This window comes from Protopterus annectens, chromosome 6.part0, assembly GCF_019279795.1.
Source record: "Protopterus annectens isolate FY-2018-M chromosome 6.part0, PAN1.0, whole genome shotgun sequence".
Taxonomy (NCBI): domain Eukaryota; kingdom Metazoa; phylum Chordata; order Ceratodontiformes; family Protopteridae; genus Protopterus; species Protopterus annectens.
The window spans coordinates 43267477-43280708 of NC_056737.1; the positions used below are offsets into that span (position 1 = coordinate 43267477).

Sequence of the window (13232 nt, forward strand, 5' to 3'; positions counted from 1 at the left end):
CCTCTTGCTGTGAGGCAACAACGCTACTGCTGTACCACCGCGGCTCAGAACTCAACGATGTGTACACATAACATATTACAAACTGAAAATATTGATCATTCTTACAATGGTACAGGAATATGAAAACTGATTATTCTGCCAATTTGGGATCGACAAGAAGAGGCAGACACTAATAAAATATATGAGTTTAACTCACTTTAAAAAAAGGTCAGTGATGCTTCGCACTGAGTACTACATGCACTTCTATAAAACTCAAGATGCAAGTGGAGCACAACAAAGCAATATAGCACTTGCTCTGATAAAACAATGAGAGAGACAGCCAAAGTAGCTAAATACATATAATCTTGAAAAGAAAGAACATTAGGGTAAAGACATATTTAAGTACCTTAGAGATAATGGTATATTTTCAGTGGGCACCACATTCGGGAAAAATTACATCTGATAACATGTAGATTGTCATCCTTGTCTTTGCATGGGTTTCCTCCGGGTGCTCCAGTTTCCTCCTACATTCCAAAGACATGCAGTAGGTGCTGGACTGGATACTCTAAATTGGCCTTAGGTGTGAGTGTGTATGCAAGTGTGTGGTACGGAAGAACTACTGCAGCAGGGCTAGCCAACCGTCAGTGTAAACCATTGCTCTAGATGATTATCACTGTTGAAGTGACACCCTGAACCCATGTACAGAAATGGGAAAAAGGGGTTGTAGATGGATGGATAACAAGAATGCATGCAGTATCCAGCTGAGAGTATATACAAGAGGTATTATTTCACAGAAAAGATGGTGGGTGACCAAAGTAACCTTCTTGAAGAGGTAGTAAAGTCATTAGTGTTAAAGTGCAGCAATGAATGGAACATACATAAAATAACTCTTCATGAGGAAAGGGGAAAAATAAAACAGTGTTTATTAAGGATATGAAGTTATGTAAAAAAAAGTGGTACGCCTGGTTGGGCAAAACAGACATTATCTATCATCAGAATCAACTTACTGCTGATAGACATTGAATAAATAAGTAAAAACTGCTGCTTTACGACAACATTCACATGCAGTCACAACAAACTAGATAGGAAGCTCTGCACATCCTCTTCAGACTATTTCAAATGCTTTTTAAAAATTTCAGATCAAATAGCCTAAAGAAATAAAAAGTCAAAGCAGGTTCACACTCGCTGTGTGCAAAAGCAGAAATCCTTATGTACTCAAAAAGTTATCTGTATGGACAGGGTTGTGGGGAGCTAAAGGCTTTACATATCCTTAGTGCATTTATTTTCAAAATTATAATTATTTCGACAACAGTTATTTCTCTGGTTTTGTCTCCACTATAGTGGCACACAAGACCAGATATTAGCAGTCAACCCAGTAAAAAGACTGCATAATTGGATTACAGGCTAGCTGCAGAAGGCAGATAAAGATCACTGCAGTTTACATCGTGGATAGTCTGCCCCCATCAACACTGCAGGTGATCTACATTGTGGAAGTACTTCCGTGAACGAGTAGCATGCTTATCTAAACTTGACCCTTTCCTGAACCAGCTTCCTACAAGATGGTGTGTGCTATAGGGGTTAAACCACAACTGGAAAGAATTTACAGATGTTAAAATTTATAGATAACAGTGGAATGAAGATACCCTTCACCATCACTATGATCCATGTTCCATAAATACATAAAAAATTATAAAAAAAACTACAGCAATGGTGCCTTTTGTAAATTATGTTAGTTCAATTTATAGCAGAAAGCCATATCCAATTTGACCCATCAAGTTTACAAGGCATGGCAAGCACCATGCACCCCCTAATGTGAGAAGTTGCATCCCTCACACCCATGGTACTTACACATACTGCATCCAAGATTGCCATATGTTGGAGAAAAGAATACTCCAAGACAAAGTGATGGCAAATTATGTGTACATGTTCCCCATTTCCATACATTCCATCTCACTATTATGCGACTCACACTTTCAAGTCTCAGAATTTAAAACTGCTACCATGGCAATGTTTCTGATTAGGATGGTTAAATTGTATTAAAATGCTATGGCACCAGAACTATTAATTAAACAGTGTCAGAATTTCATAGTAAAAAGGAGAAAAATTAACAAAGGAATCAGGGAGTTACTCTGGTGTTCCAGTCAGAAAAGCTACATTCAGAACCTGTGCAACACATGCACCTGACAGGGAAGCAGAAAAATGAATGCAACATTTTGTCATGGAATAAGTGTTTTTTTATCACAGAGTGTAAACATACAAAAGCTCTATACAGGAAGCACAGGAGGATTAGATATGATGTCACACTTTAGGTCACAGGAGGATTAGGTATGATGTCACAACTTATGTCTCAGCTTCATAAACAAGCTTCATTTGTCAGAGATGAGAGGGGCATTTGTAGAGGAAACAGTCCTCAGCTATGAAGAAAACTGTATTTCCAGTATGCTTCTTCTGACACATGACGTTTACAGCATTGTCAAGATGACTGCTGTATTAAGGAAGGGTTATAATAGCATCTGCTGGCCTCTGCAGTATTATCAGTATGACTCCATGTATCAGCATGCATCCTTATACCTGGAGGAAAAGAATATCATCTGCTGGTCTCTGTAGTTGTACTTCAGATATCAGGATGATTCCTTATCACATATACTGAACCAAACCTTATAATTTAGTCCGAAGGCAACAAATAAAAGAATCCTTTGTCACTGCTGAATTCTGATTTACAGTGGTGACATGACGCACCACTATAGTGTGTGTGTGTGTGTGTGTGTGTGTGTGTGTGTGTGTGTGCACGCGCACATGTGTAGGGGAGTAGACTGAGAGGTGACATGTAACACACAAGCTATAGTGTAAACATCAACTTCCCTACACTTGGTTGAGTGCCAACTGGATCTGGTTTCAAATTTCTGAATATACTTCCACAGTTTGCAACTCACCAGTCACTGCCCTCCATTGGGAGAAAATGTTGGTATGGTATGGTATGGCAGTGACTCAACATTATGAGGCCTTTCTTTGTTCTTTGTACATCCGAAACCAATTTGTTTGCATACATAAGGAAGGAGGACTCAAGGAAAGAGGTTTGTCCTTCTGAAAAGATGCTTTTATTTTGTTTGATTTTTGAATCTGGTTGAAGCTTCAGCTCATTTTTTTGTCTTGTCCACTTCAAGCTTCAAGCAGTTTAGCTTTCATTAAAATGCAGTGGAAGCATAAAAATGAAATTTAAGGGGTAATAACAGGTCAAGCAAGAGGGATGTATGACTTTAATTTCTGCTTCTTGTTTTCCTATGCATTTTCTGTTGGGTTTTCTATAAAAATTGAGCAGTTTCATTCATCAGCATATAAACTGCTACTTTAAAGACCAGAGTAAAATAATGAAGTACACAGCAGTGGGTTTACTTTACTAACTGTTCATGTACAGAGCATTGGATTTATTTTACTAACTGTTCATGTACACAGCATTGGGTTTACTTTACTAACTGTTCATGTACACAGCAGTGAGTTTATTTTGCTAATTGTTCATGTACACAGCATTGGATTTATTTTACTGTTTGTGCACACAGCATTGGGTTTATTTTACTAACTGTTCGTGTACACAGCATTGGGTATACTTTACTAACTGTTCATGTACACAGCATTGGGTTTACTTTAAACTGTTCATGTACACAACATTGGGTTTACTTTACTAACTGTTCGTGTACACAGCATTGGGTTTATTTTACTAATTGTTCATGTACACAGCACTGGGTTTACTTTACTAACTGTGCATGTACACAGCATTGGGTTTACTTTACTAACTGTGCATGTACACAGCATTGGGTTTACTTTACTAACTGTTCATGTACACAGCATTGGGTTTACTTTACTAACTGTTCATGTACACAGCATTGGGTTTACGTTACTAACTGTTCATGTACACAGCACTGGATTTACTTTACTAACTGTTCATGTACACAGCATTGGATTTACTTTACTAACTGTGCATGTACACAGCATTGGGTTTACTTTACTAACTGTTCATGTACACAGCATTGGGTTTACTTTACTAACTGTTCATGTACACAGCATTGGGTTTACGTTACTAACTGTTCATGTACACAGCACTGGATTTACTTTACTAACTGTTCATGTACACAGCACTGGATTTACTTTACTAACTGTTCATGTACATAGCACTGGGTTTACTTTACTAACTGTTCATGTACACAGCATTGGGTTTACTTTACTAACTGTTCATGTACACAGCATTGGGTTTATTTTACTGTTTGTGTACACAGCATTGGGTTTACAAATTTACTAACTGTTCATGTACACAGCATTGAGTTTACGCTACTAAATGTTCATGTACAGAGCATTGGGTTTACTTTACTAACTGTTCAAGTACACAACATTGGGTTTACCTTGCTAACTGTTCATGCACACAGCATAATTTTGCTAACTGTTCATGTACACAGCATTGGGTTTACTTTACTAACTGTTCATGTACACAGCAGTGGGTTTACTTTACTAACTGTTTGTGTACACAGCATTGGGTTTACTTTACTAACTGTTAGTGTACACCGCATTGGATTTACTTTACTAACTGTTCGTGTATACAGAATTGGATTTATTTTACTAACTGTCCGTGTACACAGCATTGGGTTTACTTTACTAACTGTGCATGTACATAGCATTCGGTTTACTTTACTAACTGTTCATGTACACAGCACTGGGTTTACTTTACTAACTGTGCATGTACACAGCATTGGGTTTACTTTACTAACTGTTCATGTACACAGCATTGGGTTTACTTTACTAACTGTTCATGTACACAGCAGTGGGTTTACTTTACTAACTGTTCGTGTACACAGCACTGGATTTGTTTTACTAACTATTCGTGTACACAGAATTGGATTTATTGTACTAACTGTTCGTGTACACAGCATTGGGTTTACTTTACTAACTGTGCATGTACATAGCATTGGGTTTACTTTACTAACTGTGCATGTACACAGCACTGGGTTTACTTTACTAACTGTGCATGTACACAGCATTGGGTTTACTTTACTAACTGTTCATGTACACAGCATTGGGTTTACTTTACTAACTGTTCATGTACACAGCAGTGGGTTTACTTTACTAACTGTTCATGTACACAGCATTGGGTTTATTTTACTAACTGTTCATGTACACAGCATTGGGTTTACTTTACTAACTGTTCATGTACACAGCAGTGGGTTTACTTTACTAACTGTTCATGTGCACAGCATTGGGTTTACTTTACTAACTGTTCATGTACACAGCATTGGGTTTACTTTACTAACTGTTCATGTACACAGCAGTGGGTTTACTTTACTAACTGTTTGTGTACACAGCATTAGGTTTACTTTACTAACTGTTGAAATGTCACTGACTTGCTGCTGATCATTCAAACCAAAGAACAGATTCAATCAGCAGACAGCTTAAAAAGTATTATAATGCAGGCATCCTGACATAAAGGGTCTGCCACAGCACCCCTGGATTATAAGTATACTACTACCTCTCAGGTCACACAGACTTGAAGAACTTTTATTTTTAGAGTCTGTGTATTGGAGTGTCTCACACTTGAATACACACATGGGCGGTCCACTGCAAGTAAATGAGCCACAACAAGCAGCTGAACCCCGAGTAAATAAAAAGCATTTGCATAGCATCCAACATGATACACAGGACAAAATAAAAAGCATGGAGCCCTTGAGTTAGACACAGGTTATTATCCCGCAGAATAAATTTTTACCCCACAGCTTGTATTAATTGTCACATTGAAATTTGCCAATTTGCCCTCTTCCGACTTCTTACTGTACCTCTCAACATTGTTTAGATTTGGTGTTTCGTCCTTCTGATTGCCTAATATGTAGTGCTCTTCCTTCCGTGACCCAGGAACATAAGTTATTCACATTATCAGACACACATTCTTCTTTTTGAGATAACAGAACAATCCAAAGTGCTGTGCCAATGAATTAAAGGGGCATGGCTAACATGATTAATAAATAATGTTTGGCTAACCAGCATCATTTACCTGTAGAAGCAGATGATATTTGAGAACTCTCTGCACTGGTTTGAGCAGGTACGATCCAAGGGGAAGGGATTGTTTTAATGATGCTTGTCTATCGCTGAAGAACTTGGACAGAACCTTATTTCTCATACATTCCGTCAGAACAGCGACAGAACTAAACGAAAACAAAAAATTGGCAAATGTTATAAGACAAGCAAAATATGTGCACATAATAAACATTTATAATAAAAAAAAAGCCCAATTATTCAGCAGTTGCCGAAAAGCTCCATATGAAAATCACATCATCTGAAAATTGATACAAAACTCTGTTTAAAAGCAAAGCATTAATTAAAAAGCTTTTTGTCATGAATATTTAGTTAAGTTAGCATAGTACCTACAGTAATACAATACTTGTAAATAACAATGTTTTTTAGCTTTAATGGCAAAGTCAATATATGACTAGCTTTGCAGATTTAGACCATTTCATGTCAAGAGACACACAAATTAGTACACTTAAAATTGACCTAAACATTTAAATATATGGAATCCATTTCGTGTTGATCAAATCCAGTACCCCTCTTCAAAGTTTTTTTCATCATACAAGTGTGCACATTTCCAACACAGTTGGAAAAAAATCGTCATGCATGGGTTCTCACTTGATGAGAAAAAACACTGACTAGCCAAATCAATTACTTTGCCTGTGAATATCGTAACTTAATTGTAACATCACGGGTCTATGGTTAATCGTCGAACAGCATGTTAATCGAATGTCTGTCTAAAACTACTTGTTGAATATATATAATTAGCGAGGATGTGGGGGGCGGAGCCCCCATAAAATGAGTGTCTCATGTTTACATAATGTTCCTCTTGTGGGGGGCTGCTTCCCTCCACCCCCCCCCCAATTATATTTATCAACTCTGAGATAGCACGGCAGTGGGGAAAGGGCAGATTTCCTTACAGTTTAGTTACTGGTAAGTAATTATTTGTTTATGCTTCCTATACGTTGGCCAACTATCATCGTTCAAAGAAAATCATTACGATGATATGCCATTAAATTAAGTTTCAACAAGTAGTAGTCGATGACGAACAGTTGTTCAATGAACCTGGTGTTCAACAATTAACCACAGATCCATAACACCACAATAGGTGCGCAACAGCTGCCTTACTTTATACTACTGATGACCTGATGTCAGTCCTCAAGCGACAGCAACCAACGCAGAAATTCTAAGCCTCTGGTATTCGGGCCGACCAAGGGCTGCCCTGGCAGGGATAACCCAAATGTGATGACTGCAACAGTGAAACACGAAGGACATCTGCATCTTCACTAGATTTGAGATCAGAAAGTCAGGGAAGAGAACCACTGATATAAGAAGTTTCCTAAACTGGCCTGCAGATGCAATGACCATTTCCCACGTAACACTACAGACCAAAACTAGGTTTATTTACTGGATGAATGAGACAACACGGAGGTACTGAACACTCATAAGATTTCTGTGGGGAAAAGGTACTACAAGCTCAAATATGAAAAGGACTTTTCAAAGTTTATGTAGGTTAAACTCTTTAAAAAGAGAGATAATCTTGACTGAATTATTTGTTCTGCTATTAACGCTATGACAGAGGAAGCAAATTAACAGAATGGTCTTATCTACAAATGCTAAATTTGCTGTTGAGCAATGCTATATGAAAGAAACATTACAGTACATCATTTCACTGGTAAAAACAGCCAGCAGATTGTTGTTTCTAATTGATACATAAATATAATGAGATATGACTCATTCAGGTATTGTGCAAGTCATATCAAATTCAAATCCCTAAAGTCACTGCTGGGAATTCATTCCTGTATATTTGAAGTGCTTTCAATTCAAAGTTAACTAAGCCTGGAAATAAACACAGACAAGCTATACTGCATTTAATGCATGCCAGTTGATCATGGTGTCTACTAAACTTTATGCTGTAATCATAACTAATCTAGTAATCTTTATAGGTTCATAGGTGTAAGCATAGCCAAGCATCCTGATTCTATCCCACGTTTGTGTGTCTTCAAGGTTATTTTAAGGAGTATATGTAAGATAGAGTAAGATTTACAGGCTGCCTCAGTCCATCAGACATGCATCTAATGGTCCATGTTTCTTCTGAATAGAGTTAGGTAGGGAATATTCTCTGAAACATAAGTGTGCCTCCAACATCCACAGACCTAATAATTTTAATACTATTCATTTTGCAGATACACAAAAGGTTGATCAGAGTGGGTCTAAGGATCCCTTGTATGCCAGGCATAGATCACCTCTAAACAGTCTTGTAGGAAACACAGTATAGAGATAGGGTTTTGAGGCGATCTGCATAGGACATGCTGCTTATGCTCTGTATGCTTTTTGTGAGGAACCTCTGTGGACATTCCAGTTGTTGCATGTGCCTGATCAGGTACATACTGAAGGGGGCGCTGTACACAATAATGGAATTGATGGGGGCTGAATACAATGGAACAATGATGTCTCCTTGGACCTAAATGCCATGCCCTTGCTTATAAGATGAGCAGCAAACAATGATTTCCTTACTACCTTAAACACATGTTGGTCAAAAGCCAGCTTACTATCTATACACACAACTAAATCCATGACTTCTGCTTTTACTCTTAGGGGTGTGTTATCGATGAGGAAATTTACTATAGTGGCCAACTTCCCAAAGGGAACTATTATGCATTTCTTGGCATTGAGCTTTAAGCTGTGGCATCAGTTAGTTTTCTGTCCTACTCCTTCCAGCAGAATGTTAGCATCCTGGGGGGGGATTCTATGACTACTTATAATTTGCTATCATCTGCAAACTTGGTTAGCCAGAAGTCCTTGACAAAGGCCTTTTTTTTACAGTTGCAAATATTATACATTACAAACCATGCCAACAGCTGTAGCAGCAAACATTGCATATCACTTATAATATATTCAGTCATGCTCAGTCAACCATTACATAGCTCATTCAATTCCTGCCTTCTTTTAAACCTCGCACCTCCTCTGCATGTATTGATCCCACACTACCCATTTTTTCTATGTAATTTGTTCATAACTATTATTTAATATGTACACAGTACTAACTTTTTCTCACAGTGATCTTTACTGAAATGCTTGTGTTTTTCTTTTTGAACCTGTATCTACTAGAAAACTGTACTGAATACTTCTTTGTATATACTAACTAGATGATGTGTATTCTGCATTTTACTATATGTATACTACTGTACTAATTATTGTATATTGCTTATACTTCTGTGGAGCTTTTCTCCCCGGGCCTCCACTGAAAATGGGCTTCTGGTCCAGTCGGTCTTTCGTGGTAAACAAATAACTAGTTTGCTCCTACCCTTTTCTAAAGATCCTAATTCCAGTTGTTTTATCTCTGTTACTATCATTTTCCTTTATCTCCTATTTTCCTATCAAAGCTCAACTGTCAACAACTGTTGGTCTTTACACACACAGCTTTATACGCTTATCTCTAACTCAATACTTAAAATATTAATTACCTATTACTATCTTAGACTATAAAAACACCTTTCTCCTCTGCAAAACTATATATATCCAATCCAAAGCAGTCATAGTTAACCCAATATTTCTAGTATAATTCACTGCATGTGTGTGTATTTATATTTTTCATTTATTAATTATTCCTTTAATTTACATGACAGTTACTAATTTCTTGTTCTTAAATTTTTTATCAGCAGTATATATGTGTTCCCTTTATTAGATCATTACAGTTTGTACTAGTATTATATGTGCTGCCTTTATTAGACGTTTGTAGTTTGTACTATTATATCTAACTAAATAGTTTTCCTGTACTGTACTTTACTGTTTCTCTGTATTGCACTTTACTGTTTAAGTCTATGAAGCTTTTCTCCTCGGGCCTCCGCTGGAAATGGGCAATTAACCTAGTCGGACTATCCCAATAAACAAATGTTAAATAAATAAATAAAATACAATCTTCACTACTTCTAGTAAAGTTGCAATTTTTTTGGCAGCCATCACAATTAGACTCAGCAAAGCCTTACAATGTCTAGGCAATTCCGAGTCTGCATCACAGCTCAAAAAAATAATTTCCTTACTTACCCCAGTTTGCTCATCCAGCATCTCAGACAGAGCAGTCTGCAGGGAATCTTTAAAGTCTGCCAACTCATTACTCTCCAAGAAAATATGTTCCCAATTACCTCTTTCTTCCCCATCACACCTCCAACATTTGCTGTCTATCTGAGGAAAAATTCTTTGGAGTCTACTTGGGGTATAAAAAAAACCTATGTAAACACTTCCAAGTCGTCTTCTTTTTCTTTCGGCTGCTCCGATTAGGGGTCGCCACAGCAAATCAACTGTTTCCATTTCTTCCTGTCCTCTGCATCTTGCTCTGTCACACCAACCACCTGCATGTCCTCTCTTGCCACATCCATAAACCTTATCTTAGGCCTTCCTCTTTTCCTGTTACCTGGCAACTTCATCCTTAGCATCTTTTCCCCCAATATACTCTGCATCCCTCCTCAACACATGTCCAAACCAACGTAATCTTGCCTCTCTGGCTTTGTCTCCAAACCTTCCAGACCTGGGCTGACCCCCTAACATACTTATTCTTAATCCTGTCCATCCTCGTCACACCCAGTGCAAATCTTAACATCTTCAACTCTGCAATGTCAAGCTCTGACTCCTGCCTTTTTGTCAGTGCCACCGTCTCCAACCCATATAACATAGCTGGTCTCACTACCCTCTTATAGACCTTCCCTTTCACTCTTACTGGTACTCGTCTGTCACAAATCACTCCTGACACTCTTCTCCACTGACTCCATCCTGCCTGTACTCTCTTCTTCACCTCTCTTCCACACTCACCATTACTCTGAACTGTTGATCCCAAGTACTTAAACTCATCCACCTTCGCCACCTCTACTCCCTGCATCCTCACCATTCCTCTATCCTCCCTCTCATTCACACACATATATTCTGTTTTAGTCCTGATGACCTTCATTCCTCTTCTCTCTAGAGCATACCTCCACCTCTCCATGGTCTCCTCCACCTGTTCCTTACTCTCACTACAGATCATGATGTCATCTGCAAACATCATAGTCCACATGGATTCCTGTCTGGTCTCGTCTGTCAACCTGTCCATCACCATTGCAAATAAGAAAGGGCTCAGAGCTGATCCTTGATGTAACCCCACCTCCACCTTAAACGCATCCGTCACTCCCATCGCAGACCACCGCTGTCACACTACCCTCGTACATATCCTGTACCACTCTTACATACTTCTCTGACACTCACGACTTCTTCATACAATACCACAACTCTTCTCTAGACACCCTGTCATATGCTTTCTCTAAATCCACAAAGACCCAATGCAACTCCTTCTGACCTTCTCTGTACTTCTCCATCAACACTCTCAGAGCAAACATCTGTAGTGCTCTTTCCTGGCATGAAACCATACTGCTGATCACTAATTATCACCTCCCTTCTTAACCTAGCTTCCACTACTCTTTCCCATAACTTCATGCTGCGACTGATCAATTTAATCCCTCTGTAGTTACTACAGCTCTGCACATCACCCTTATTCTTAAAAATCGGTGCCAAAACACTTTTTCTCCATTCCTCAGGCATCCTCTCACTTTCCAAGATTTCATTAAACAATCTAGTTAAAAACTCCACTGCCATTTCACCTAAACACCTCCATGCTTCCACAGGTATGTCATCTGGACCAACAGCCTTTCCGTTCTTCAACCTCTTCATAGCTATCCTTACTTCTTCCTTGCTAATCCACTTAACTTCATGATTCACTATCCGCTCATCATCCAACCTTCTCTCCCTCTCATTCTTTTCATTCATCAGCCCCTCAAAGTACTCTTTCCATCTGCTCAACACACTCTCCTCGCTTGTGAGTACATTTCCCTCATTATCCTTTATCACCCTTACCTGCTGCACATTTTTACTAGCTCGGTCCCTCTGTCTAGCCAATCGGTACAGGTCCTTTTCTCCCTCCTTAGTGTCCAACCTTTTATACAACTCTTCATACTCCTTAGCCTTTGCCACCTCTCTCTTTGCCATGCACCTCATCTCCTTATACTCTTGTCTACTTTCTTCATCTCTTTGACAATCCCACTTCTTCTTCTTCGCCAATCTCTTTCTCTGTATACTCTCCTGTACTTCTTCATTCCACCACCAGGTCTCCTTGTCCTCCTTCCTCTTTCCAGATGTCACACCAAGCACCTTTCTAGCCATCTCTCTTACTAGCTCTGCTGTAGTTACCCAGCTATTCGGTAACTCTATGTAAACACTTCCAAGTAAGATCCTAAATCTTCTACACTTTGTTGCATATTTGGGAGGCATACATATATCCCCCCCCATAGTTTCTTTGTGAATTGCTTATTCACTTTCTCTTTCCAATCTTTTCTAACCTCTTCTGATTGATTCTTATAATTATCATGCAATATTTTATATGTTCTACTAATTATTCCTTTCTTAATGGCAACTTCAGTTCTATAATCTACTAAAAACTCTACCAGTGGTGGTCTTTTCTTTAGGACCCCCCTTATTTATTTTTCTCTGCCTATACTTTGATATCAATCCTTGACAGTGAAGGCAATCACTAACCTGCAGTCCAAATAAGTTCTTGACGTCTTCCCATTCTATTATCTTTCCCCCTCTGGTTATTTACTCCCAATACCTTGATTCCTTTGCCAGTTTTCTCTAATAAATTCCAGCCCCCTCTTGCCTATTGTCTGTATCCCTAATTGCAGTCACCCTAATGGCAGAATCTCCTTTCTCCATTCCCATGTTGGCTTATTTCTTGGAACCCTTTCTGCTACTTTTAGAACTATAATATTCTGTATGAATGTTGTTATTCTACTTAGACATCTGCATCCAAAATCCCAGTCTCTCCTTGTTTCTTGAGCTTCCCCCATTTCATCATCTCTTTCCACTTTTTATTATAGTTTTCTGCTTATGCTGTGTATAGGAGCCTTAACTGTGTTGCTCTGAAATACCCCTTCAAATCGGGTAATCCTAATTTGCCCTGTTCCATTGGAAGAATAAGCTTATCCTTCTTCACTCTTGACACCTTCTACTCCCAGATAAAATCCTTCATCTCTTTATTAATTGCTGTCCCCAACTTTTCATCTGGTTGATAAAAATATTCCTGACCTGTGTATAAGACTAAAGGACTACAACCATTTTAACTGCTTGTATGTTACTACTGATATTTATATAACAGAGCTTCCATTTTCTCAATTTTTGTATTA

At 38.5% G+C, this 13232-nt stretch overlaps 1 protein-coding gene across 4 annotated transcripts in view; it reads right to left on the reverse strand.

Annotated features, from left to right (window-relative positions):
• The window catches only part of LOC122804151 (pleckstrin homology domain-containing family G member 3-like), a 1602862-nt gene that overhangs the window by 711061 nt on the left and 878569 nt on the right, over nt 1-13232 (reverse strand). For all 4 annotated transcript variants that reach the window (XM_044073839.1, XM_044073837.1, XM_044073836.1 and 1 more), the window contains one exon: nt 6011-6161. In XM_044073839.1, coding sequence (XP_043929774.1) covers nt 6011-6161 — 151 coding nt within the window. The remainder of the gene's footprint in view (nt 1-6010; nt 6162-13232) is intronic.